Here is a 27,864-nt window from a genome sequence, read left to right as displayed (position 1 = left end):
CACTGCAGGAGGGGAAGTGGAGAAACCTTCATGGAAAATTAACTGGGAGATGCTGCGAGCTAAAGAATTAATTTCTGTCTCTGCGCTCCTGCCTGTGCCATGTTTTGCACGCTGCCATTTTCCTCTGGTCTTCCTGACATTTAGAAGCGTTTGGCAGCTCATTAAATTCCACACATGAAGTGATACCGCCTTGGGAAGCTGTCATATTCCAGCAAAAGCTCGCTGGGGACAAAGACCCTCCGTTTTCCCAGAAGCACAATGCCACCACCATGGCTTTTTCCAGTTTTTTGCCATGAAGTTGTCTTGGAGTGATGACAATATGAACTGGGAATGTGCACAGGATTGGGAAGTGGAACGGGAACTGCTCCTCTTCTGTACACCTTGTGAAGAATCACACTGATGTCTGATACTGTCATGTGCTGTCAATATTCCACCCATAAATTTTCTGAAATTGTCTCCATCTGGAATTGGACAGCCATTCCATTCCCAAGGGGATCACCTTGGAGCTGGGTGAGAGTGCTCTGAGAAAGAACAGACTTTCTCCCTTCATTTGAGCTAAACCATGTTGTTCTGTTTAGACACAGCTGAGGAGACCAAGCAGCACTTGGCAGAGAACTGACATCAAGGTTTAGGGTTATTTTTTCCTGGAAAAGGTACCTTCATTAGAATGGCTTTGGACATGACTGGCATGTGGAGAACACATGCAGCATCTCGAGGAGAAGCTGTGGGATCACAGACCTTCAGGGATACCCATCAAAGAAATCATTCCCCAAAGTGGGCTCTTCTGGGGATTCCTAGGAGCACTGGGATCAAGGTATTTTTGGCAAAGGGAACTTAATTGCATACAAAAAGGAGAGCACTCCAGAGTTAGAGAATCATGCCATCCTTCCTCTGCTTTGAGCGCCTGCTAACTCAGGTGAAGACAGTGGGGTTTCCCACAAAAAGCAGTCATTCCATCACATTCCTTCCTCCTGGCTGTGACCCCAGGAGGATCCAGTGACAAGACTGCTGAAAAATCACAGAGTCATAGCATGGTTTGGGGTAGAAAAGCCCATCTTGTTCCAGCCCCCCTGCCATGGGCAGGGACACCTTCCACTAGTCCATAGACTGCTCACAGCCCCTTCCAAACTGGAGGGAAAAAGAAGGAATAAAACATTTTCCCTGCTCTTCTCTGCTATTTTTCATTGCCTTCTGTTCTGCTGCAGCAAAACAAAGTAGGAGCCAACAGTGACAGCAACAGCAAGAAAGAAAAACCCTGTTCTTCTAAACAAGGCTCTCCTTCTTCTAAAGCAGGAAATAAAATCCTGTCCTAATGGAAGCAGGTGGGAATGGCAAAATTCACCTCCCTCCTGGCAGCTTGAGCAGCTCCTGAGACACACAGGCACAGTCTCCCATCCCGCCTGTCCTCGGGCCTTCTGAATGGTCTGAGTGAACTAAAGCACATGGAAATATCACAATATTTATGGTCAGAGTGGGGTAGCCCATGGTAACCCTGCATATTTGACTTACAGGAACTATACAGAGGTTCCAGAAGAGAAGAATACCAAATCTTTAAAGATCAGTGTGGGGTTTTGCAAGGGACTAAAAAATAAAAAGGAAAGGTTTTCAGTGCACAGAGCTAATGTTTGAATTTATTGCTGGAATCCAACCCTATGCTCAAAGTCACTAAGATGGAAAAATCCCAAGGATGGCAACAGAGTCAAAAAGAAATTGCAGTGAAGTCTCATTACTTGGAGAAGGGAAAAGATTCTGAGGCAAGATAGAGTATCCAAATCTCAAACCATGGCATGCTGATGTGGAAAACAGTGGCATATTTACAATTTGGATTCTCAAACAGTAAAACCCCTCTTCAAGCAGCAGGGAGAAAAAAAAATATCTCAGAGTATGCAATTATATGTGAATAAAATAACAACAGAGATGTTGATTTAGAAGAAACAAAAAATTGTTGCTCTGAAATACAACCAGCTTCAAACAGGAGCTATTCTCACAGATTCAAAAGTATTTTACAAAATTTCAGGAGCTTCCCACATTTACAGCAGAAAAAACAGGAATTACTGTGCTGGGCCCCATTCAAGGATAATCTCAATATGTGCAACATCTTTCAAGGCAGACAGTTCAGATCCTTACAAAAAAGGAAGAAGAAATTTAATCACATCCAACTGACCCCCAAAAAGAGTTTTTCTGACTTCCCTTAAAACAATGACTGGCTAACATCTCAGAAGATAAGAGTTCTCAAATTTTAGTGGATCGTTATCAAGTTACTAAGGCCTTGGCTTGGCTATGCCACAAGTTTGAGAGTTATCCTGCAGTCAGACACTAATGGAATGAAAGCCATCTGGATAATATTATATTTATTGGGATCCTTTCTCCACTGAATCTGCCTTCAGAATTTCCTCTGCTTAAAGAATATAAAATGGTACAAGAGTAGTTTAAATCTAGAACTGGCAGCTCTACCTTACCTTAAGATCCTTCTTACCACAGACATAAATAACACCTTTTCCATCCTTTGCAAACCACACTTAAAAATAAGGTGCAGCATCAGACAGGTTTTACTTCATGCTGCTACAAATCAAAGGAAAAAATGAAACTTGAGTTCACTAAAAAATATAACATGAAGTAATCACTGGGAACTCACTATGAAACTTAAAAAGAGCTCTCGAGTCTACGGTTTATTTATTGTAATCACATTTTGCAAACTTTACTTTACCAACAGGGAAAAGATTTCATTTTCAGGCTGGAAACAAGCACTGGTGCTGTTCTGGAATGTGCCATGTGTCTCATTAGAAAAACATATTTGTAACATCTGCAAAGCTGAGGCAGGAGGAAGGTTTCTAGAGGAGCAGAAAATAATGAAAACCAACTTAAAGTGTATACAGTTGTTGATAAGAGGCAGATAAATATACATGATAGTTTAACTATGACAATATGGTCACAGTTACGGGGTCAAGGATGTGACAGATTTCCATCTGTCCCTCCAGCCACACACGGAGCTGTTGGAGCCCTGATGGACACAGAGCAAACACAAAAGGGAAACTACCAATCCTGCTCTTGCTGCTGCTCCCAACAACTCAGTGCCCTAAAACTCACTGTAAGGTGAAAACTACTGCAAACAATTTGGGGGATGAACTATTCTTCCATGTGTCTGGACATAATTGCAGTCTTGATCTCAGTTAATATGGAGCAAGTCTAGTGGAGAGGATGGAACATGTCAGCTCTGGAGCCAGGCTGGGAGATCTGGAGATCTCCTCAGCCTGGAGAGGAGAAGGCTTTGGGGAGAACTTAGAGTCCCTTCCAGAGCCTAAAGGGGCTCCAAGAACTGGAGAGGCACTTTGGACAAGGGCCTGGTGTGCCAGGACAAGGGGGAATGGCTTCCCACTGCCAGAGAACAAGGTTAGATGGGATACTGGTACAAATTCTTCCCTATGAAGGTGGTGAGGCCCTGCAACAGATTCCCAGAGAACCTGTGCTTGCCCCATCCCTGCAAGTGTCCAAGGCCAGGCTGGACAGGGCTTGGAGAAACCTGGCATAGTGGCAGGTGACATTGTGATAGAAAAAGATCACCTTTAAAGCCTCTTCTAACCCAAACCATTCCATTATCCTGACTCCGTGATTCTAATAGTGGCTCTGGCCAGGCCATCTACATCAGATCCAAGCCTTTCCCAACTCCTACAGAAAGGTGACTCGCCTTGGTTTGCAAGCACAAACACTTTCCAGACAAGATCCAACTAGTCCAACATGTGAAGTCCTGGTACCCAGGATCCACCTTGAGGAATCTGACCCAGGAAAACCTTGCCATGCCTTACAATTCCAGCAGCAAAAACTAGAACATTTTGGAGCAGGACATGAGCACAATTTACATGCATGAAAGGAGTGAACCTGCAGCAGCACGTTAGGTGATAGTCAGAGATAAACACAGGAGTAGAACCAGAGTGGGGTGTCTGCTATTTTAGGATCAGCCCTGATCCTGTGGGCAGAAAACCCAAGAGGTAACCCCTATGGTGCATTCCAGCAGCTACACTGGCAAACTAACAACAATAAAACAAAACAGACAAACAATCAAACAAAAATATCCCATGCTATCTGCAAGCAGATTAAGCAGGGTCAGCTGGTTCTTCACTACCCAAAGCCGAGACTCCTCCTTCCCTGATTTTTTTCTGCCCATTACACGTAATTCCCAACAGCAGGAGCACGATTGAGACAGCAGCCCTTTTAGTTATGACTTCAATCTGATTTGCCAACATGCATATGTTAAAAGCATATGCTGGCTCTGGAGCCAAAACCAATCTGCCAGATTCAATCACTGAACTCGTTTTCAGGGCCCAGCTGTAAAATCCTGACACGGAGCATTGCCACGCTCATGAAAACTGCCCGGAGCGCCCGAGTTAAAGCTCTGTGAGTAAAGAGCCAGGAAGAGAAATTATTTTTTCTGCAGCTCTGGAATACTGAGAGCTGTTCAATTAATTATAGCTGGAAAAGTTTGTTCAGTTAAACAAAGACAATTCTTACCGAAGCAAAAGGGTTTTCACAATAAACAGGGAAGGTTTCCCATTTACATCCTAGCACAAGCCAAAACCTAATTAGTGTTTCAAATAAGACATTTTAAAACACAGAATATTGGTATCTAGAGGCAAAACATTTCAAGGTTAAAAAGATGATTCTAAGATCGTTTTTTCCCTTTCAGGACTAAGAAAAAGTTGAAGAAACTCCTGTTTTTCTACTGACTTGACTGATGTGACATTCCTGTGCCATGTCACACTCCTGTGAGCAGGGACACTGTGTGTCGTCAGTCACCCTACTGCTGATGTCAGTGCTGTCCTCATGAAAATCCAAGGAACCTTTTGCTTTTCACATTCCTGGAATCTGAGATGTTGCAGGAATGAATTTAGCATTAAGGCACTAAGAACACACCAACACATGCGGGTTTGGAGCTGTCTTAGGTAAAATAATGTAATGAGTGCTCTAAAATCAGGTACCCACTCCACCCAATAATGTAAGTTAAGAGTCCATTTGCTTACATAAAGGGCATTCAAAGCCCACTGGATGTAGCATTTGTGAATGAATGGAGAGCACTTTTCTAATAGTGCCAGGTAAGACGCAAAATCTGCCATTAATCGAAGTTCAGAAGGAGAAGTAACATCACTGCTGGATCAAAGAGATGCCAGTGTGGCATTTTTAAAGTTTTAAAATTATTATTTTGCAGGAAGACATCATTCTGTCCTCATATCAAACTGCCCAATGAACACATTTCACCTAAATCTTTGAGGAGCTTCTGCTCTGCTCCTCAGTTCTTGTCTTAAAACTCCGAAGAGCTGCTGTACAGAATGAAGAGAAAATTCTAGTGGTGAATGAATTTGTTTCTGCTTTTTACTGGAAAGCATGAAAAGTTCCACATTTGCATTTTGCCTTAAATAACTGAATGAATAGTGCCATGTAAGGTTACAGATATGAGAATGCAAGCAACAGAAATGTCCTGAATTTAAAGAAAACAACTGTTGTGATTAAGTCTTTCTATGCCAGACAAGAAAGCACTTCATTCTTCCATTCTGTGTTTAAGACTGGGAAGTCTCCCATTTTCAACCTGTTTTTGTGGTTCTATCCCTGGGATTTTTATGATCCTATCAGAGGGCATCATCACTGAACCTAAACAGCAGTGGGAATGGCAGATACAACAGCTAAACGCTGCGATTCTGGTATGTGGCTTTAATTGGCCAAGTTCAAATTCTTTCAGTTTTCAAATATCCTACATTTAGAGCATGCATGTACTACATTTTAACATTTGGAGCTTCTCAGCAGATGCCACAAATTTCAACTATTAAGTCTGCTTTTAGTGCCAGCAGTGCTGCTGAGCAGCCTCTTGCTTTGCCTGCTACAGTGTATGAACTTTTACTGAATCTCAAATGAGAGTAATTTAAATGATTCAAATACCTCAATACATGGATGCAGGAGATCTTTCAGCAAGTCACAGCTTGGCCTAACCAAGAGCAATGCTGATAGGACACATGGAAAAAAAGCTCTTACCCTGACACCCTCAGGACGCTGTGGTCAAATAACCACCACAAACAGGAGGCCAGAGGCATAACCAATACCCTCCTACAAAGCAACTTGTCAAATTACCAAAGTTTTATATCTATTTCTCATGGCCTGTGAACTACAGAGTTGCAGATTTTATGCCCAGATGGCAAATGACTGAGTAAGACACCAGCAATATTTGTTTACACTCCAACACCTGCAGCACAGGTAGATGAAAAAACCCAACTGTCACTCAAGTCTCCATATCAAATTATCTGCTACCCCATCTCTCTCTCTCTAAAAAGCCACACTTAAATAGTCTCATATTAATAGATTAGATAAACATTCTATTAGGGATAAGAAAATGATGTTTTCTTATGCTCAGATAAAAGCTGTTCTTGCAACAGGCCCAACCTGGTTCATGCTGACCATGGCAGAGGGTGCAGCTCTGTGGTTCCTACAGGAACACTGAGGAATTTCAAGCTCCAGCTGCTCTATCAGCTAATGACCAGCATGAAACAATAATTTTTATTTCTAATGCCAAATGGCAAGGATTTCTTTTTTCTTTTCAGCACCATTAAAATGCTGCTGCCAAAAAGCAAATCTCAAACCACAGAAGCATCAATGATTGATATGATAAAAATGACACAGCTAAACACGAGCCAATTGTAACACCATTGCACTCATCATGCACAATTACTCTTTTTCAGCTTTTTGAGGAAAATATCAACATTCTAAAATTCTGCTCTACACTTCAGTACCTGTTGCTTCAATAAACTGTTCTCTCAGCATCCAATGCTCTGTGTTTCAAGCACAAAGAAAGAGTAAACAATAAAATGTTTACAAGACATGGGACACACCTTTCTTCCCAGGGCTTCTAGCTGAAAAAAAACCCCATGAAGAAACATAATTATTTGAGAAATAAACTGGTTTTAATTTTATTTTCTTTGCAGCAGGTACCTCTTAGTCCTGACTGTGAATGAAGCTGTACAGAGCCCAAACTTTGTCACCACACTGGGTGGAAAAACTAGGGAAAACAGTGCTCTCAGATCAAGCCAGTTTGGCCATTTATTTTTAGGTATATCTTGAGTGTTTGAGCACAGTTTAGCAGACCAAAAGTGGCCCCAAAATGTGTTAATTAAACTACTGTAAACTTCTAGTACAAGGAAGAATGGGATGCCCAGATGGAAAGTCACTTAAGGAACATATGTTTCTGTGATGTTCCACTGCACCAGCTCTTCAGTGAGATCCTTCCTGAAGAATTTGGCAGCCCCAACAGGGAACTGAACACTGGCTACCTGGCACAGTGCAGAGCTGACAGAGGGAACTCAATCACCCAGTCTGGCTGCTGGGAGCAGGATAATTACAAACAGCTAAGTTCCGAGCAGGTTATGTTAGCCCTGTTCTAATTTCATGCTAACATGCTCCTATTCCTCTCAACTATTCCTCTCAGACCATCTTCTGGAACTGCATCACAGACAACTCATCCTTTCCCACTGAAAATGTCCCCAGTTCTGCAGCACCTGTCTGAGAAGAGCCCCCTGTTTCTCTAGAAGGATCTTTTCCATTTCTGAACAAAGCCAAAGGGGTGAGAAATTGTTAACTGAACTCCTTCCAGCAGCAGAAAGCTTTCCAGCAAGCCTAAGAATAAAACCTTCCAGCTTCTGCCTGCCCCTTCCACTTTCTAGACATTAAGATAGACTTTCCAATCCCTGGATGAGAGACCTGCAGGTACAAACTCTCCAGTGGAACTCGAGTTGCCAGTGGTTTGACTCCAGGCTAGAAATGCCCCTTCCAGCAGCATTACCAGCAAAGCGCAGCCTGGTCCCTCCTCTCTCAACAAACACGTTAGACCAGCACCCATGGGATCAACACCAGGTGCTTCAGCCCCAGAAGAATCTAAAACCAGGGCTGAATCAGCTCAGACATGCAGCTCATTTGAATAGGATTTGTCTTGCAGAGCAGAGGTGCTTTTTAAAACACTCAGTTCAGCAGCTGCTGTAAAACCCATGTGATTAAAATGGTGCAGTTTAGCTCTGTAAGTGACCACGAGGTCAGGGCAGCACAGGGATGGGATGGGGAAGTGCAAACTGCCTTGGAAAAGGAAACCCAGCAGAGACACAACAACCTAGGATTACCCCAGGGAAAGCTTAGGTCTAATCTCCCCAAGGTCAGAGAGAGAGAATGATTGTTGCTATTATCACAAATTATACCCAGAAATATTTACTCTACAGTGGAGCTTTGCTATTAGCAATGTGTTACAAAGATGTCAGGAACAATAACAGCAAAACCCTCAACAACCTGCCAGCTCTGGCTGCTGCACAGCAAAGGCTCAGGATTGTATTTATTTAGTGCGGCCTTTGTTAAAGCACCAGATAACTCCTTCCTCAGGAAACAGGCATGTTCTGCAAGGGAAGGGCTGCAATTTAGTCCAATAGGAAACAATATTAACTTCAATTGGCAACAGCAATTACTGAAAAAGGAGAAACTTGTTGGCTTGTTACCATCACTGTTCTTTGCAATGTGTGCAGAACTTTTCATCCCCAGAATTACTGATTTTTTGTTGTATTAGTTACAAGAGCACTATGCTTGTATCAGGAGGCTGTCCTTAAGGATCTGTGTCTAGGAAAGACAGAAACAGGAAAGACAGCAAACCTGCAAGAGTCAAGCAGAGAGATGCAGACTCTCAGTCATCTATTATTTCAGTAAGCACTGTCTAAAAGATGGGAAAAGAAGCCAGAAGACCTTGCCTAACTCATTGCTGTGTTTCTGCAACACTCTAACAGCTTTGTTTTAGGTCTCCCTGGATTATTTTCCTTTCAATCTTAATGCTGATTTGCTGCTGATCACAAAGAGCAAACAACAAACAATGCACAACCCAGGCTGCCCACAGGCACTGGAGATTCCCAGATGCACCAGCCCTGAGATTCCAGGCAGCCGAGTAGCCAGGCTCTCATCTTCTTGCACCTTCTTTTTTATCTGAGCAGATGGAAATCAAGAGCAGAAGCCAAGAACTCAACGTGGGCTTCTCTGCTGTAGTTACAGTAATTACTGGAGCTGTAATTGCAGGGTGGTAACAAACACAAACACACACGAAGTACCTGTTGTCTCTTCACTGCTAAACAAGACAGCCAGAGATCATCTCCCCACTTTTCAACACTTTTACAAACAAGGACTTTCACCAGAAGTGGCTTCAGTAAGCGATGGCCTTTCCAGGGATTTTTAACCAGCAATGGGGTAAAACCACGGGAAGAGCAGAAAATTGTTTTTCAAACAAATGTTTTGCAACTGACAGGACAGAAACTGTCAGACACCTCACACTTCTCCAGGTAGGTGGTGAGGATCAACCACTTCCTGCTAAAGAGCCAGGGAAGAAGGTATTGATTCCTGTCAAGTGGGAAATCACCGAGCAGAGAGATGTTCAACAACTCTGAGGGCAAATACTGAAATTAGAACTACAGAGGTACAGGACAGCTGGGGTTGGAAGGCACTTCTGGAATTCATTCAGTCCAAAGCCCGTGCTCAAAACCAGGGTCAGCTGAGCACATTGCCCAGGACCACATGAAATGGGTGATTTTTCAGGTGTCCTGTCCCACCTGTAGCAGTGACATTTGAGACTTCTAATATGAAAAGCAGCAGCAGCGTCTCAAGACAGCCCAAAAACCTGACTTTCCCCCCCACAGCTTCACACACAGCCTTTATACTGAATTTTTTCCTTTCACTGTACTCTCTTTTGTACCTGTAGTATTTCCTCTGTCTCTTTATTCTCCACACAGCCTTCTCTGTGCTGCTCCATTTCATACACAGGGAGAGTCTTCTCCTCCCAGTTTTGCACAGAACTGTGTTTTCACCACACCCCTGCTCTGGAACAGAAAGATCAGAAGATGCAGGGGCTCCTTTGGAAGCACTACAGTAACACTATAAATTGCTTGCAGCCAGCAACGTGGAAGAAAGGCTGGTCTGTCCCAGGTGTGAGATATGTAGAGTTGGAAAAAAAAAATAAAATTGAGCAGTGCTTGTTTATACAAACAACATAAAAGAGAGGGGGGAAAGTATCTAATTGAGAGTAGAGCGCACTGCCAGCTTCAGCAGTTACACTTGGATGGATTCGATCCTCGGGGTTTGCAATTAATTCCCTTCACCACTGCCAAGGTCATCTCTCACATTCCAGTTCTGCAATCTTTGAACTATAAAGAAATGAACAATTTAAAAAAAAAGATGAGATGTAAAAATACCTCAGTAGGTGATGCCAGGCACAGGCAGGAATATTCCAGGAACGGAAGCATAACTGGTGTCTATCACCTACTGACTTCAGCCAGACTTGTTTTAATTCCCTTCCATTTAATAGTCCATAAACACTTCATCCTAGGTCTCTCTTCAGCCTTTCAGTTAAAATACCAGAAGCACATATGCAGGAGTCCCACTTCCATAGGCTCTGAGTCTGTCAAAATGACATTTTTTTGTCATTTTGATCTAGAAGTTACTGCTGAATATGTGCTCAGATGTCCCATAAACAGCAAGATGGTGAAAGTTGCTCATCATAAATGTGCTAAAGCTACTCACTTCTCTTTTTAAAATGACAGATGTTCTCAGATCTCAAAATTGTGGAATATATTCAATGTTTTCAACTATTTAGTATGGGCTCAGCAAATAAATGATCCAGCCTAAGGTCAGGAACAGCACTGCCACTGAACAGTTAATTTCAGTCAATAGATACATGTGGGTTGCAGCTTACTAGACTCTGAAATGGTGTTATTCATGCCATCTCCTGTGAATGAGCACCTCAAAATCACAATTAAGGCTGACACTAACTGGCCAAAATCTAAGAAATGCATGGTAGCAGCCTCTTTCCCTTTGTTGGTGAAGGAAGTTGATCTTATCTGTTTATAACCTTTTTATTCTTCCAATAAATCTACCAGACTAAGCTTTCATGGATAGCAAATAGCTTTTTTCCCCTTTAAAAACAGGGACACATTTATATATGCCCTTTGCACAAGCAATGCCCTAATGGCACAGTTCATTGTAAGGTTTCCTTCTCTTTCCCTGTATTTAATCACTATATTCCTATCAAAACAGCTCTGAGGGAAAGAATAAAATCAATGGACTGTGGCATAGGGATGAGGCTGGAATGTGTGGACACATCTTTCTGTTGACTTCAGGGATACTCTGAGTGGATTTAAGTACTGTTAAATTCTGCATGATCACAGCATTTTTGCTCTCTCAAGGCAAATGACTGGATAAGGTTCTGCTTTTATTATTCCTGTCCACCTGTTTTTGAGTGATGAGGCAGCTGCAGACAGAATGGAAAGATACTCAGACCTCTCAGACAAGAGACCCTAGAACTTGTTTTATTGCAGACCTTTTCAAGGGAACTAAGTGTATCAAGTTCTGCTCCTGATACTGCATGGAAACAAAAGGGTATGGCTGTAAAATAAAAGAATTCAGACATAAATACATTAAATTGGAATTAGGAAAGACTAGGCCACAGATAAATCTAAAAGACAGGCAATGATGGAGCTATGGCACTTAATAAAATTGCATAAACCTGCAGTTAAAAGGAGCAGAGGGGGAAAAAAAACTTCATGACCGATCAGTGAGAGTCTGGAAAGATCCATCTGGAGAAGAGATTTGTCTTGAAAAGCCTCAACCAGCTCTGAAAGCAGGGATTCCTCCCTGTGCTGTTGAGGATGCAGCTCAAGCAAACACAGGTGTCAGCAGCAGGCTCTGCAGGTTATTCCTGATTTTCCTTCCTTTCCTGCCAGTTGAATGCCCATGCTATGCCAAGCAAGACTTTTTGGAGACAATTCCCATTAATAATTGGGCTTTTAATATTCTCTTTAATCTGAATTAGTATCTTCACATAAATGTGATCCATGTGACTGAATCACTCCTATCTCAAGCAATTCCAGAAGGAACATTTAGTTGTGGCAGGCAACACAGGGAAAGAACCCAGCAAACTACAAGGGAAGGAGCTGCAAGCTTTAATTATTTTTAATGATGCACCTAGAAACCATTGAGTAAAAAAGAACTAAGTAGGATCCAAGTAATGCTTTTTTAAAACATGAAATTTAGGACATACGATGAGGAGACCTAAGGTCACTAGGGGTTAAAAACTACCCATGGCATAGGGGCTCTTTATTTGCATTGACCCCTGCAAATCAATCAATCAATCAATCCATCCATCCATCCATCCATCCATCCATCCATCCATCCATCCATCCTGCCTGCCTGCCTGCCTGCCTGCGTGGGATTTTGACAATCTACCAGGAAGAATTAATTTAGACCCAACTCTGGTATCTGTTCCAGCCTTAAACTTACTAAAGTAAGTTTAGATTACACACAAGACAAAAACTATGAACTGTTCCAGACAATGACGATTTAAATCAATAGCTCAGATGTTGGAAGAATAGAGTATGGGAGCAAATTACACAGAAAAAGAGCATGAAAGGGCTACAAGATTTCCTTCTGTAGCATTGATACATCTTCCTTCAGAATCAGATGCAGATTTTCACCCTCTGCCCATAAATAACATCTCAAGCAGGCAGTGCTGGGAATACTCCACAGAGAAAACCCAAGCAGGCACCTCAGCTCCTTCCTCTTCTGCCCAGCTAATGTGGCACAGAGGAGCCCTTTTTTTCTGCCTGACCTTCCTGAAAAATATTGTTTGCATGTTTATCCTTTGGCTTTGGATCATGAGAGGTAACAGATGTAATGGGAAGGCTCCTGTTGGAAGCAGAAAACAAATTCAGGTCACTTTTGAGCCTGGTAGGTAAGAGCAGTCATTGAGCTGAAGGCAGGATGAGCAGCAGCCTTCTTAAAGGATTTTCTGTGACAAGGGAGAAACTGAGGGAGCCCAGGTTTGTTTACAAGCAGCAAATCTGGAGCCTGCACATGGCAAACCAAACTAAGCTTTCTCTTTTCTTACCAGGTGGCCCCTTGTACTCAGCTTCTTGCAGTTTTCCAGCTGAAGAGCTGTGAATTTCCTTTAAACTGACAAGCCCCAAAATTTCACTGCTGGCAGTTGACAAATCCTCCATCAGCTCTGGAATTTCCCCAACATTTTGCTGGGTTTCCACTGACAGGCTCAAGATGGGTACAGTCTGCGGGCTTCTGCAGACGTAAATTGTTTTATACTCCCTGATGTTTGGGATAAAATAATGCACCAGCAAACTCAGACAACATGTAAAACTTGGCACTGATGTAGCATGGACAGCTTGGGCAGGCCTGACATGGCTGGATCGACAGGCACTGATGGACAAGCCTCAAATTAGCTCCACAATGTCCTACAGACCAACAGTACTGACAACAGACAAAAATTTAGAGTTTTTTTAATATGGCAGCTGGAAGGGGAGGAAGCCCAGCCTACCCAAACCCACAGATAATCAGCTAAACAAGGAAGCAGGATCCAACTTTTTTGCCTGTTCTTAGGTATTAGATCATGCTGACTTTCCAGCAATAAATGCTGCAGGCAGATGATAACCAAAGAGCCAGGATGAGGGCAGTCAGTCCCAATGTTAAGGCTGGACCACTATGCTGGCCAAGTAATTAACCCAGGGCAGAGCAGTCCATTCAGCAGTAAAATGAGCCTAAATACTGACCTCGATTTGGGCTCTGTGGGAGCTGACAAATACTCCACAAGATAAGCATCACTGCAAGAGCATTCCTGCCTTGACACACCATTAAAAATAAAACAAAAGCTTTATATCCCACTTGGGGAAAAGTGAAAAAGGAGAAAGGAACTTCGTTTACCTTTGAATGGCTCTTTTCAAGTCACAGTATCCCAAACAATCCCAGCAAACATGCTCGGGGACATGAGCTCACAGCTGCAGGAGCGCTCCCAAGCTCAGCCTGCCTGACATAAGCAATGGGAGAAATCCCAGAGCAGGAACGAGTGAAGAAAGCAGAAGTGCCACGTGCCTGGTCCAAAACCGCATCGTCTGACCCCTGACAAAACACAGACTAGGATCTCATGAAAAATAAAAGTATCTTATTGCCCAGCAGAGCCCTTTTTTGCAGCAGCAGCAGACAGAACTCTGCTGACACGGAAAAGCTCTGAGCCTCCGGGCACTCAGGTGTATCCTCACTGAGCTTGTGCTCACCTCAGGGTCTAATTCCTTTGCCAAAATATTGCACAAGTGGCACTCTGTGTTTGCAAAACGCTTCCTCAGGTGTCCTGTGTGACCCCAAACAGCAGATGGTTTATTGTCTATGCAGCAAAGAAGGTCATTCTGAGGTTCTAAGTGGGCCATGGCTTGGCTGCACAGTGAGCAGCTGCATTCACTTTGGAAATGTTTCATGTTTTGCCTAAAATACTTGAGTGCTTTCTAATTCTGCCTCCTCTACTCCTCCTGCTTCAACACCTTCACCTGAAGGTGCCAGAAGCAAACATCACCAACCCACAAACTCTGCAGAGTTTCAGGCTATTTGATATCCCAAACCATCCACACACTCCAGAGAGCTCTAGAGATGACTCCATCCAACCCACTGCTGCAGCTCTCTCCAGCTTCGTCACCTCAGGTCTTTTGCCAAGGTGTTTAGCATGGATAAAAACCCACTTGTGTAGGTTGAAATTGGCTCTGTTCACCGGGGTGCCTCAAATCTGCAAGTGTGTCTGTTTTCATACCTTCTGCAATTTGCTGCAGGGTAAGTGCAGAAGCTCAGCTAGGCTTTTAAAAGCCCTTCTTGGCACATGACAGCCTCTATTAGGCATGGTTTCAGAACTGAGTCCTAGGCTTGCCTTCATGCTGAAGTCAAGACCTTCCAGACCCTACAGTGCTGTGATTTTCACAGCATTCAGCATCACAGCGTGACACACAGAAAGCCAAAATGAACAGCAGATTGTCAGGCCTGTGGATGAACAACTGCAGCTCCTTCCACTGAATCAGCTTGTCTCATGGATCCTCCCCAAAATCAAGTCTTTCCAAGTCTGCAGCTGTAACAGCCATCCCTCTCTTTGCTGAATTTCATATCAATATATTTACAGATTTAAGCAGGAGTGTGAGGACTGAAGCACAAGCAAAAGCAGAACAGGTCAGCGTTACTGTCCTTGCTCGTGACTGGGATTTTTCCAGCAGAAAGCAAGCTGGGATTGCAGAGCACAGAACACATGGATTCCAGAAAGTGAGCACAGACACACAAAAGAGCAGTGCCCAGTTTGCAGCTGATTTAGCACAGCTCAGGGAAGAATAAAAGAACTGGGCTGCACAGCCTTGCCAAGTCACATTAGGTGAATCAGTGCCCTCGTGTCTCACAACACGAGTCCGGCATCTCGCACGCAGCCTTGGCTGCCTCTCCTCTTCAGCCAGGAGAGAGCAAAGCACCTCCTCTGCAAAGCGCTGCCAGAAGGTTTCATCCCCCTGCCTGTGCTAGGTATGTGCCCAGAGCTCAGGACAGTGAGGTACAAACACATCCTGCAACAAACAAAATGTAGCGTTGGATGGGCAGTATTAATTTCATTTCCAGCTTCCATAAAATTTTCAAAGCCAGTCCCTTTAAGTGCTCAGGTTGTTTTCTTTTTGTTTTTTTCTTAATGTCAGTTTTTGCTCCATTTTAATATATCCTCTTTAATTTCCTTTACAGCTAAGTACCGGTCAGAAAAAATGGCAGAAATTTCCCTTACCCCAGCTGTTGTAGGATCTAGTGCGGATTTCAAAACAGAATAGAGCTGCAGCCTGCGTTCCAAAATAACTCTGGTGAACCATGTGAAAAGCATTGTTTGGGAGCAATTGGAGAGATAACTGCTCTCCTGATTTAACTCATTTATTATCCCCAGTGTACAAAACAAGTAGCTGCAGTAACATCATTACATTGAGAGCACTGAAAAGAACACAAAATAGAAAGCCTAATCTACATTTCTGATACTAGCTGTTCAGCAGCCTCAGCTGTACCACTGTGGGAACGAGTGGCACAACTTTACACAGTCTGGCCTCATGAAAACTCTTTTTTTTTCCACAGTGTGCAAAATAAACAGCCTTGCACTAGGTAGGGGTAACCTTGATTAAGGTTAGTGAGCCCAAAAAACTGAGCCACCAGCAGGCTGAGGTGTGCAGCCATTCTTTCTACTCCTATTTTATTCAACTTAATTCCTCCTGATTCTTCATATCTGTACATCATTTCCCTCTCTTTGTAGAGTTCTGCTCTTTTTGAAAAGATTTCAGGGGTGGATCAAACAGAAAGGTAACCTCTTTTTACTTCTGTAATTATTTGTGTGTTACTACGACTTCATACAGATTTCAGAAGCTGGGGGTGAGTACAGCAAAGCCCCAAGGTGGGACGAAGAAACCATGTTATTTACAAAACTGCAGAGATATTCTCCTTTCCCTGCTCACCTGTCCAACAAGCATTTTGCTTTTTTGTTTTATGAGTATGGCCTCAACACATCGATAAAGCAGGAAACTTCCCAACCACAGGCTGCTTTTGGGGAGATGCACAATAGAGCCTTCCCTCAGCCTGATGTCCAGCAGGCTAAAAAGACATCATCAAAAAAGCAAGTGAGAATAAATAATGGATAACCAGAAAACAGAACTTCCCATTTAAGATTTCTGGAATGAACAGAAACATGGATGTGCACTTGGAAGTGGGGAAAAAAGTCTGCAGTGGCCTGGGTCTCTCTACAGAATGCAACTGGGGAGCAGGAGCTGCCTGACCTGCCCAGGAACTCAGCTCTGAGGGCTCCTCAGCTCTCCTGTGCCACCAGCCTGTCAGGCAGCCTGCCAAGGAGCTGGGCAGGAAGGAAACCAGGGAGGCTTCCAAGAGAAAAAACATCCCACTGGAAAATTTCTGACTGCTCTAATAATGGCCCTACTTTGAGAGTCGGTTACGGAGCTGGCAGAAGGCAGGGAGACCCACTGCCTTCCCTGGCTAGCTCTTGGCTTCCTATAGAAATTTCTTTCTACTCCAGACACACAGCACCAACTGAAGTAATCCTCAAGTAGGATGTTCATAAATCCCCTGAACCCTCCCCGCAGCAAACAGCGTTGCTTTTTCCCAGAACGATGACAATTGTTAATTGGCACCATTCAGGAGGTAACATTTTCTTTGGGAAGGCCTTTCCTGCTTTAGGCAACCACATGTACTTTTGGCAAAGTCTCCAGACAAGCCCTGTTGGCAGCACACAGCCTTGTGCCTCGCTCGGAAAGACTGCACGAAAAAACAGCTCACTTTCCAGTTCCAATTCCAAGGCTTCACAAACTTGGCATGGTGACAACCTAATCTGGCCTGGCTGCAGGAATAACTGATGCCTCATAGGTAGCATCCCACAAAACTGCCCTGGAAATCCAACAGAAGGAGCCCTTTCAGCCTTCTCCGTCCCCACTCCCAGCTCACCGACCTACCGCTCATTGCTCAGCGTCATCCTCGGAGGGTCCAGGTTGGGATTCTCCATGGACTCCATTTGGGGACAGCGTAGGAAGTAGTAGAGGGTGTGGAGGGCATCAGGGGACCAGGAGATGGGCTGCTGCTGCCGGGTTTGCCGGACAGGGCTCATGCCGGGCCGGATGGTGTTCAGGCACTGCATGTGGTGCATGGCTCGCGAGACCAAATCACCTGTGCACACACACACACACACACACACACACACACACACACAGAGAAAACACAAAATCATCTCTTTATTAGTCACCCACAGTGCTTTTAATCATGCTTTTTGAACAAATCAAAGCTCTCACAGCTCAGAGGAATGTTTGCTGTGTGCTCAGAACCTCCCCCACAAAGGCAGAGGGTGTCCTGTCCCTCAGGCTGCCACTCAGCAGCACTTTCAAATACCAAGTTATCAGTTAGAAAACTTGAAGTGAAACACCTCTCAGTTACCACACATTCTTTACAGTGAGTTTGCTGGTTTACTGCTGGTTTTCTCCTCTTTCCACCCACAAATACCAAAATTTTTTGCCAGCCTCCAAAAAATACTGATGTCTTTGTGAAATGTCCTCTGCCCAACCTGGGAGCGACCGTTTCACAAGGCACAGTCAGTAGCACCAATACTTCAGTCTCATTTTTGTTAGGAGGTTGCTCTCATTTCTTCCAACTGGGTCATGCTGTTCTATCCTCCTGCCCAGGCAATTGAGACAAATTAGTGACATTATGTTCAAGACAGAAACCCCTTCTTTGAGGGGTCTGCTGCTCCCATTCTCACTCTAGCTGCAGGTTTCTCCAGAATGGCAAGACCTGACTCTCTTATTAAAAAGCCAGTCTTTATCATGCTGGCTGTCTCAAGCTGTGTCAGAAATTTGTCCCTCAGCATTATAAGAAGCTCGATCCAGGAGGTCTCTGGGCTTCTCATTCCTCTTGGTTTTTGAACTCAAGCCAAGCTGCCTCTGTGTCGGAGCATGGTGGACCTGAGGAGGCCTGGAAGACGGTGACCTGGATCACACAGTTGCACTCAGAATTTTAGGACTGCAGATTTTTAAAATGTTCCCAGAGCAATGACCCCAAAACTGGTCTTTTTGCAATAAGCTTGCTTTAGGCACAACCCTGTTTAATCTCCTGTTGTGGTACATTACAAACTCCAAAACACTTTGAAAACCTTCATCTCTGACTGGTGTGACTACCAACCAGTGAGCTGAATTATTACTATACTTAGCTAGGATCTGTTTTTTCCTTGGGAGAATCTCTGCTGCTTTATGCTTTACAGTCCCCTCAAACTCTCACAGGAAACATTGCTCTATTGTGTCCAAAAGTTACAATACTGGGAAAGGATGGAACCAAAATAGTCGCCCCATCACAAAGCTGGCTCCTGGGAAAGCGCCCTGAGTTTAGCGGTGCCACATATGCATCAACAACACCTCCCTCTGAAATTCTTGGGAAGTTATTATTTGTTCATTTATATCTAAAAGCAATACACTAAATTTGCCAGCCAGAACCCCTGGGGTTCTACTGTTACACTGGAGAAAGCCCCACAAAGCTACTGTAGGTCTAAACATGACATTTTTAGTAGTTCAGACCAATGGGGTATTAAAAATCTCAGCTTGTAGTCTAAAGCCGTGCCACTCCTTTGTTGTACAGCACATTCAGCTTTAAGGACCCACTTCAGAATAATAAAAAAATCCCTCTAACAACTCTGCCTTTCCACTTCAGTAGCTCCAGGATCCACACGTTTTACGAGAGCATCACAGATCCTCCGATGCTGGTGCTAACACAGAAGTCGGCACAGTTTATAGCAGAAATGCATCTGGAATTCAAATTTTCAGCTCAGAATAACATTCCTTCTCCCTTGCACACTCACTCTATTTTTCTGGCAATGGGCAGCAACGTTAAAAAAAAAAAAAAAAAAAAAAAGCAACTGTATCAGGAGAGCCATTCACTGGATGTACTGACCAAGTTGGCCAGACAGGGATGGGGGAACAGGGAGAGAGGAAGCTGTATTCAGTCTCAGGCCCTTGCTACAAATGTTCTCTTGTGTTCCAGGATAAATAGAGGTGTGTTGAAGGAATTCGAAAACCTCAAACTAAGGCAGGTTGCAAAATAAATGGTGAAGCATACAAACTCCTTACTGGCCCTGGCGCTCATTAGCATTCAGATGGTGCAGGCTAAGAAAGTGATGCCAGCAGAAATGCTGCAAGGGGAAAAGCAGACCAGGAAAACACAAATCATTTTTGTTTACTTTAAAGGGGCTTTGTGAGTACTCTAGGAATGGAACCTTTCATTTGGTCAGCTTAACAAAAAAGGGGGTTGAACAAGTTTTGTTACTAGAGTGCTCTCAGATTTTCTTTATCCTTTGCTTTTTGCTTTTTAAGTAACCAAAAAGCTTTTTCGTGAATATCCCAGACATCTCCACTGCAGAAACACTAACAAAGAGAACCCTCTTTGCTGTTTGAGGGAGGTTTGCTGCTCTCCACAAATGCACAGGAGAGCATCCAGAGGCATCTAGACAGGAGGGCATCCAGCTCTAACATCTCTACCCCCCCCAAAAAAAAAAAATAAAAATAAGGCACCTCTCCAGGTGAATTAGACATAAAGCAGACTAATGAAACCAGCTGATTTTCATAAACAGCACCACCAGACAATTAAAGCTCACCCAACACTAAACACTGCTCACGCTGCCAACAGTGAGTGGCAGCACTCCTGCTACCCCTCAGCAGTGCAGGGATGGGCTCTCCTGCTCTGCTGGAAGAATCCCATGGTGTTTTACATCCCAAACTTACTCAGTTCCGAGATGCTCCCAACACACGTGGCCAGCAGGGACTGCTCCAGGGTCCGGAGTTCCAGCTGGGCATAGGCGTCGGCCCTTCCATCGCTGCACACTGAGCCGTCATGGTAGGGGCTGAAGTAGGCAGGGAGGGACAGCACACCTGGGGCAGAGCACACAGCACACCTCTTACAAATCAGCCTACACGTGTGGAAAAGCAAATCCCTCCAGGAGGGACACAGAACTTGCACCTTTCCCCAGAAATTTTTGAACAGTTCAAAGGAAATCAAACAGTGCTGTGAACACCGCTGGAATGGCTGAAACAGGCTCCAGGGAATAAAGCTGGATGTTCCTACAGCCTTTCAGAGCTGGAAACAAACTGCATTTGAGATAAAACTACATTAAAAGCTTTGGTTAAGTCTCTACTCTTGTTTATACAACAACTGGGCCACGCACGCATGGCTTGCTGCTGAACAGCTGTATGCAGATCCCCAGATAGAAGGCCCTGATCTGGAGAGATGTGGAGTATAGCCTGGAGTCCACCCCAGCCCTGCAAGCCTGCAAACAAAACCATGGGCTGTGCCAGCCCTTTGAACCTGCCATGCAGTTTCAGGTGCTCAGACTGTGGTTTCTGCATGTGCACACCTCTGGATGCGCCAAGTGACGCCCAGGAGTTCTGAGGTTGCCTGTATTTTCATCTCCGTAAATGACCCCTGTGTGAGAGAGAGAGATTAGGAAGATAATTACATTGCACACACGTGTTTACCACACACATCTCCTCTCCATCAGTACAAATGCACAGGAACTGATTGTTCTGTGTGGCACAGAAAAAAGGGGGAATGTGACCTCTGGAGAGGATGTGAGGCAGGGAGCAGGGTGTGTGACAGAGGCTGGGCTGGAAGAGCTGCCCTGTCCAGTGGCACCCTGGGGTAGATCTGGTGCCACTGCATCCACAAGGCAGCTGGATTCCAAAAAGCCACCTGCAGTCACTTGGCCATTGTTCCTGTGCCCTCACTACTGCCCCATTTTTAATTACAGATCCATCCCACAATTCCAGCAGCACCTCCTGGCCAAAATTTTCCCTGATTCCAGACAAGGTCACTCAGAGCAGCCAGGACTGCCTGTGCTCTTAGCCTGCTGCATCCTGTACTTCTGATTTTTAACTCTGATCCACAGCAATACAGTTCAGCTCAGACTCACATTTCCTTCCACCCTCACCTCCCAACCCCGGGTCAGGCTGGGATGTGGAGATCCTTTACTCCTGTAGCAGTGACCTCCTGTCACATAGGTGCTGAGTATTGTTGCCCAACAAACAGTGCAAGCTCATAGTGCAAGACCCTTTGTTTCTTTGTCTTGATGTTTTCTTTTGAGATTTTATGCTGGATTGATCTCTCCTACCCTTTTCACATCCTCTTTGCATCCTGCTTTGTGGCAAAGCCAAGGGCTGCATCAAAAACTTCCTGGACATGATGAGAATAAGGGAATGATTTATCCTGTTGTGCTTCTTCACTGTACATCACTGTTAGTTAATGGAGAATGCTCTGCCAATGCCCTCTTAACCTGAATAATTAGGAAGTTGAGGCTTTAAGAGCTACCAGAAGCCACGCATGCTAACTAGGCTTTGCTTTTAAATACACTATACAGAACCTAAGCCACTTCCTTTTCCATGCCAAAGCTATGAAAGGATGTTTTAGAGACATATGGATTGAATTTATGGCAGAAGGAAAATGAAAACAGCCTGATTTGTCAAAACTTTCAAATAGAGGCACATAATTTTACAGAGGCGAAAACAGAAACTGGCAGCTCCACTGCTGAGCCCAGCAGAGGGAAAGAAATGGGGCACATTTTCTCTGCCAGCCACTTTCAGTTGGTTCTGTTTTCTAACAAGGAATTAAAAATAAAGATTTGCAGAACACTTTGGCTCGCAAAAAGCAACAACATTTTCTCAGTTTTCCAGTTCACAGTTTGTCAGGTGGTGCAAGGAAACAGGGAGGATTTATTTACCTTTGGAAAAATGCCTCATCCAAGATACCTGTGGACAAGATTTATGCTGTCATCTGCCTTGTCACAGCTGAGGAGCATCCTTTACACACCAGAGAGGAATAAGGAGTTCACCAAGACTTTGGCCATGTACCAAAGCCCAGTGATGCCACTGGGGATTTTCCCTGGCATTGGAGAGGGGGATGAACGACATAAGGACTCAAAGGCTCCCCACATCTGGCAGGTCTCCGTAGGTATGAGCAGGCCTGGGAATGAGGACACAACTCCCAACACTGATTTTGAGACAGCAGGAAGCAAAACAGAAATGTACTCCACAGTTATGCTATCTTGCAGCACCCTAATTGGGATTTCCTCTCTGATCCGCTTCCAGTAACTCCACAGAGTGGGAAAAGCATCGTTGTTGCTCCTCAAAGCAGAATTTCAGGCACAAGGACATCTGCAGCCAAGCTTTGCCCAGTTATGTTATAAGTAGGAAAGGACTTAATCTTTAATACCAATTTAAAACCCCCTTTTTTGTCAACAGGCAACTGCCTTGTGCTGATTATTTGTATCCCAAACTGTGGTTCTTGCTCTCCTGCTTCCCAAATCATGGAATTTTCAGTCAGAAGGTATTACAATGGTATAAACCATGGGGCAGTTTTTGTCTGGCACTCACACTCATGCATTTCTGTGTTAGTGGCAACACAGGTTTTAATCATGACTAGCAAGATAAGCAAAACTGCAATTGAAATAAATCAATCCACATCAAAACACTCTGTTTGATATCCACCTTTATTTCCTGATTTTCCAAAGTGTGTTTTTCCCACAAAACAATGTGAAACAGCACATAATTACTGTGCAAGAATGAACCACTTGGGCAGTTTTTTTAAATTAAGATTTTAAGTACAGGATCTGAGCCCTGGTGGAGTTAAGGAGAGACTTTGAATTCAAATGTGGCTTAGCTCAAATCTCAGGAGCAGCAGGACCTCAGAAGTCACCTCTGGAATGGCCTGATTCTCAATTAAAGCATGGCTGGCTAATAATTTGTTCCTGATCTTTCCATAGCCTTTGAAACAGCAGCTGGAAATAAAATCATATTTATTCTGCCTCAGTTAAATATGAAACCTGTTCATGAGCACTTGCTGCCAATGCTCTTAAAAGGCAGTCACGACTGGGTGAATTCCAGTTAAACAGTTCCTTAAATTCAAATTATTCTGCTTGCCTAAAGAGTTTGAAATTGTTGTCCGTAATCTGATGCTTTTTAATAGCAACTGAAAATGTTTCCAGTCTGAGCAAGATCCAGGGAAAAGTCTGTTCACACTCCTGGACACCTTTCTGCTTTAAGAGGTGCAGCAGCTCTGTGGAGAGCTTTGGCTGTGAAGTGATGGCTCCCACGAGCAGGGCTGGGCAAAGCTCTTGTGTGGCTTCCAGCACGTGCTGGAACACCTCTGCTCTGGAGACAGGCTGGGAGAGCTGGGAATGTTCAACCTGGAGAAGGGAAGTGTCCAGGGAGAACCTAGGGGCTCCAAGAGAGCTGGAGAGTGGCATGGAGTGGCAGCATAAAGGAATGGCCTTAAACCAAAGCAGAGTGGGTTTAAATGAGAAGGAAGTTTTTACTATAAGGGTGGGGAGGCACAGGTTACCCCCAGAAGCCGTGGCTGCCCCTGGGAGTGTTCAAGGCCAGCCTCAACAGGATTTGGAGCAACCTGGTCTAGGTCAAGGTGTCCCTGCCTGTGACAGGGGGTTGGAAGTCAATTATCTTTAGAAGGCAAACCACTGCCTGATTCCATGATTCCCCAAGCTGGGCAGTCAACCCAGTTCCTCAAGCAGGACAATTCCCGTAATGAACCCCAGGTCCATCTCTGAATGTCCTCATAATTCAGAGGTTGGCATCAAGTTCTGCTCTTTTGATCTCAAGATACAGGCAAATGCAGACCTTTCCTTGAATTTTGCTCTGAGAGTGGAATATCTGACTTTCCAACTACCCACGGCCTCTTCATACCTCACAACATTTGCACGCCATGGTCATGCAAAGGGACTTGCCATCATTTTTTCCTTGTTGTATTGGTTTTCTCTGGGCTTTCTCCAGTCTGCACCCTTGATGCTGGCAGACAACTTCCTAGAGATTAACTCATCAGCCATTTGACGGCTTTCAAACACTTACATGATGTCTAGAGGTTAATATGGGGCCACTCACAAGTGGAAAAGGGCCAAGGAGTCTTGGCTGGAAAGAACTTGAATTCTGCTGTCTGGGATTCCTCATGGAAATTGCCCAGGGTACCGATTCCCTTATTTCAGAAATGCACTGGCTCTGCTCATGACAGATTAGGCAAAGAATCAGGAATATATCTAGGACAGGGATACACACCATAAACTACGGACACAGATAAAGTGTGTTTTTAAAAAATAACCCAAGCAAAGTGTTTGGGACAATACAGGGTGCTATTTACACCTAAACACTTCCATAAAAGAAATCAAAACAGTAGGGAAAAAAGCACCCATTTGGCCAAACCAACCAGAAAGCCCTTGGAAAATTCAAAATAATCCCTATACATTATAAATTGCTGCTAAAAGCCCCATGTGTGAAACCAGGAGTGCTGTCAGTATGCTTGAAAAATGCATTAGGAGACCAAGTAGGAATCCCTACATCAGTGTGCTTTTGAATGTTTGGTTTGGGATAAACTCCGCAAGAAACATTCCGGGGGGGTGGGAATGACGGCTGATCCCTGTGAACTGAAATTTTGGAAGGCCAAAGTTTTGAAGGCGGACAGTGATGACCTGACTACGCTGGAGTTGCCAAATCCCACCGATTCCAATGGAGCTGGGGGAAACCTCAGCCAACTGCAAGTGCAGTTCCCACGTTGGAACGTGGCCATGACATTGGGAAGGCTGTCACCTTGTACAAAGTCCTGCAATTCTTCATGGCCAGGAGCATTCAAGGCTCTCCTTGTTCTCCGTTCCCCGTTCTCCCACACAACACAATGCCCCGCAGTTCCCTCTTGCCAATCAGTTCCAAGTGTGGAGCACCAGCAGAAATTAATGCCAGTTCCTGGAGCTCTGTTTTCTCCTTGCTGACCTACTGCTGCTAGGAAAGCTCAACCCCTCTTTATTTTATGAAATGAGATAGGATCATTTTGACAGAACATAAACAAACCCCTCCAAAAAACAGCAACCAAAGTGTTCCTGATGGAGTTCCCTCAAAATCTAAACACATCAAGCTCTATAATCAACTGCAGCCATGCTATGGATGGTGAGAGAGGCTTGTGATCAGGGAGCAATGCCTCTAATTGCTCACATATAGCAAAAGAGTGTGGCTTCTGCTAGAAAGCAGGCAGGCATCTCTCTCAGTTTGTCAGCAGCAAGAAAAATTAAAAACAGCTTCTTATATCTGCATCCACATTAAACAGTAATTCTGTAATTGGAAACAGGAGGAGAAGCAGAGGAGGGAGGAGCTTAAAGCAGGAGAGACTTTTAAATTTTCTGCAAGTGCTACACTGGATCTCTCCCATCAAGAGCTGATGTCCTAAGGGGACACTTCTGAACACCTCAGAGTCACACAGCCCTCTAGCCCTTGGTCCTACTGCTCACAGAAACAATATCCTCTCCAAATTAACAAAATACAGTTCTCCCAGACTTCAGGAATGTTATCAGAGATGCGTTGCCTTCACACTCACAGTCTTCCTGTAGCTCAGTGTCAACAGACATTGCTTAAGTAAAGCACCAAAATACCCCAGGAGAGAGTTATAAAGCACACTCAAAATTCACCACCCCTTTCTCCTGGAGTGCAGGTCACTGCAGCAACTGCAAGTCTAAAAAGCAGGGAAAGCCATGGAGCTCACAGCAACACTGCCAGGGAAAGGGCAGGACCCTATGGCCCATCATCACTACGAATGCCTCCCTAGTCCTAGGAAACTCCCTGTGCCTGTCTTCATCCCACACATTTTGCCTCCCTTTTGCTATGAAAATGGTGGAATTAGCCAAAGGTAGGAAGTATCTGTATTCCATTTGAATCCAACTGTGATATATGGGCTTGCAAATGACTATAAATGTAGGAGAAAGGCCTCGGTTTAATACCGAGTTAGAATTTAGTGAGTCATTAATCCCACTTCCATATCCCTGTGGTCTTCCGGACAACCACTAACCTGGCCTGGCCCCAAGCACTTAACTGAATATAAGCACAAGGGCACATATCCTGGGCTTGCATTGTCATGACTGCCAAAAAGCACAGCACAATGACCGTCATTCCCTTTTCCAAAATGAAGAAACACAGACAAAATTAAGTGAAGCAACCACAAAACTCCTGCACCATAACCAGCACTTTGCAAAGCCCAAACTTCCCAGTTCAAAATCCCTGTGTGAAACTGGCCAGCACAGAGCCATTGCTCCCACAACTGGAATCCAGAGATTGGAAATGAATGAATAACTATGTGGCTTTAAGTCTAGCTTTGCAGAACTATGCTTCCTGTTTTATAAGTCCTAATAAAAGTCCTTTGGGGATATAATCTGTAAATGTAAACTGTAAATGCTTCCTACTATTATTACTACCTCCAACTACTTCTGAAGAGGAGTGTGTGTGCTCCTATGTCAACAAGTAGATCCCTCAAATTCGGCTGATCCTTTTGGAATTTTGTACAAGTGATTTTCCAGGCATTGGCTCTTCTATGCAGGGCCCAAGGGCAGGCCAAGACCTACATTACACTGTAATATCACTGTTAAAAAATCCACCAATTATCAATAAATTCATGTTTCCAGGACTCTTATTTTCAGGATCCAGTAAGCCACACTAAAGAGAAAACCCCATACTGGGTTAGAAATAACAATGAAAAAACAAAATTTTATGATGAGTGTTATAAATAGATTATTAACACTGTGAAAGAAAGATAAAACCAGAAACCTGTGCCAAAAAAAAATACTGTGGTCCAGGAGGCTGAAGACTCAGAATTCCCTACTTGTGTAAACCTCAACCAATTTGATTAATCTCAGTGTCTCAGTCTGCTTATCTGGAAAATGAGAATATTGCTTCATTCCTGGTGAGGATAGTGTGACAGCAGCAATGTTCTTGCTTCATTTCTCATCCTCAACTTACTCCTTCATGCTGTTCAACATTTAGCAGTGCCCCCATTTCCCGTATGTGTCAACAATACATTTTTTGCCCCTTACCAGCAGCCCTTTTTTCATTTACAACCCTTTTTACCTACAAGAAAGCTCCCCAAAGACGCAGCTACTTCTAAGATGAAAGGACAGCTATTGTGACAATATTTAACTGCACTTCAGTGCAGTTTATGACATCAGAAGAGAAGCTTTACCTCAGAAGGTTAAGGAAAGCAAAATTATTTTAGCCCTGTAGAGTTGGATGTGGATACAATATTGGACAGTTATTCTGACAAACATAGAAGAAATACCATAAGAAATTATAAATAAACAACATGTATATAAGCAAGCTAAAAAAATAAGCTTTGTTTTTGAAAGAGGGAGTGAGGCATGACAGATAAGCAGTGGTAGGAGTAATTTAGTGGCACTGCTGTGGGGATTAGAAAGCTTATGAAGAAGAGGGTTCTGCCTCCATTCCCTTGGAATTCCTTACAAGTCTCCAATTTAGGTGCTTTTACAGTAAAACCAGCTTCATTTGGTGTAAGCAGTGGGACTGCAGCAACTGCAGGCACCAGCTCAAGCCCTCATACCCTCCACAACACCCTCTTCTAATCCATTCCTTATTGTTCACTGTCCTTCCTGTAATCTGGCCTTTGAATCAT

General features: G+C 44.0%; 1 protein-coding gene across 2 annotated transcripts in view; it reads right to left on the bottom strand.

The window, feature by feature from the left end:
- The window catches only part of ABTB2 (ankyrin repeat and BTB domain containing 2), a 115,387-nt gene that overhangs the window by 21,151 nt on the left and 66,372 nt on the right, over positions 1-27,864 (bottom strand). Inside the window, exons 2-3 of one of the 2 annotated variants that reach the window (XM_058828304.1) lie at positions 20,148-20,294; positions 17,343-17,553 (exon numbers count right to left, since the gene is read on the bottom strand). In XM_058828304.1, coding sequence (XP_058684287.1) covers positions 17,343-17,553; positions 20,148-20,294 — 358 coding nt within the window. Of the gene's footprint in view, positions 1-17,338; positions 17,554-20,147; positions 20,295-27,864 lie in introns of those variants that run through there. The other variant, XM_058828312.1, reaches the window with a different exon arrangement.

The sequence above is a fragment of the Poecile atricapillus genome, chromosome 1 (assembly GCF_030490865.1).
Source record: "Poecile atricapillus isolate bPoeAtr1 chromosome 1, bPoeAtr1.hap1, whole genome shotgun sequence".
Lineage (NCBI taxonomy): Eukaryota > Metazoa > Chordata > Aves > Passeriformes > Paridae > Poecile > Poecile atricapillus.
The sequence above is the reverse complement of the archived record's forward strand: the minus strand, read 5'-3'. Positions and strand labels throughout refer to the sequence as shown.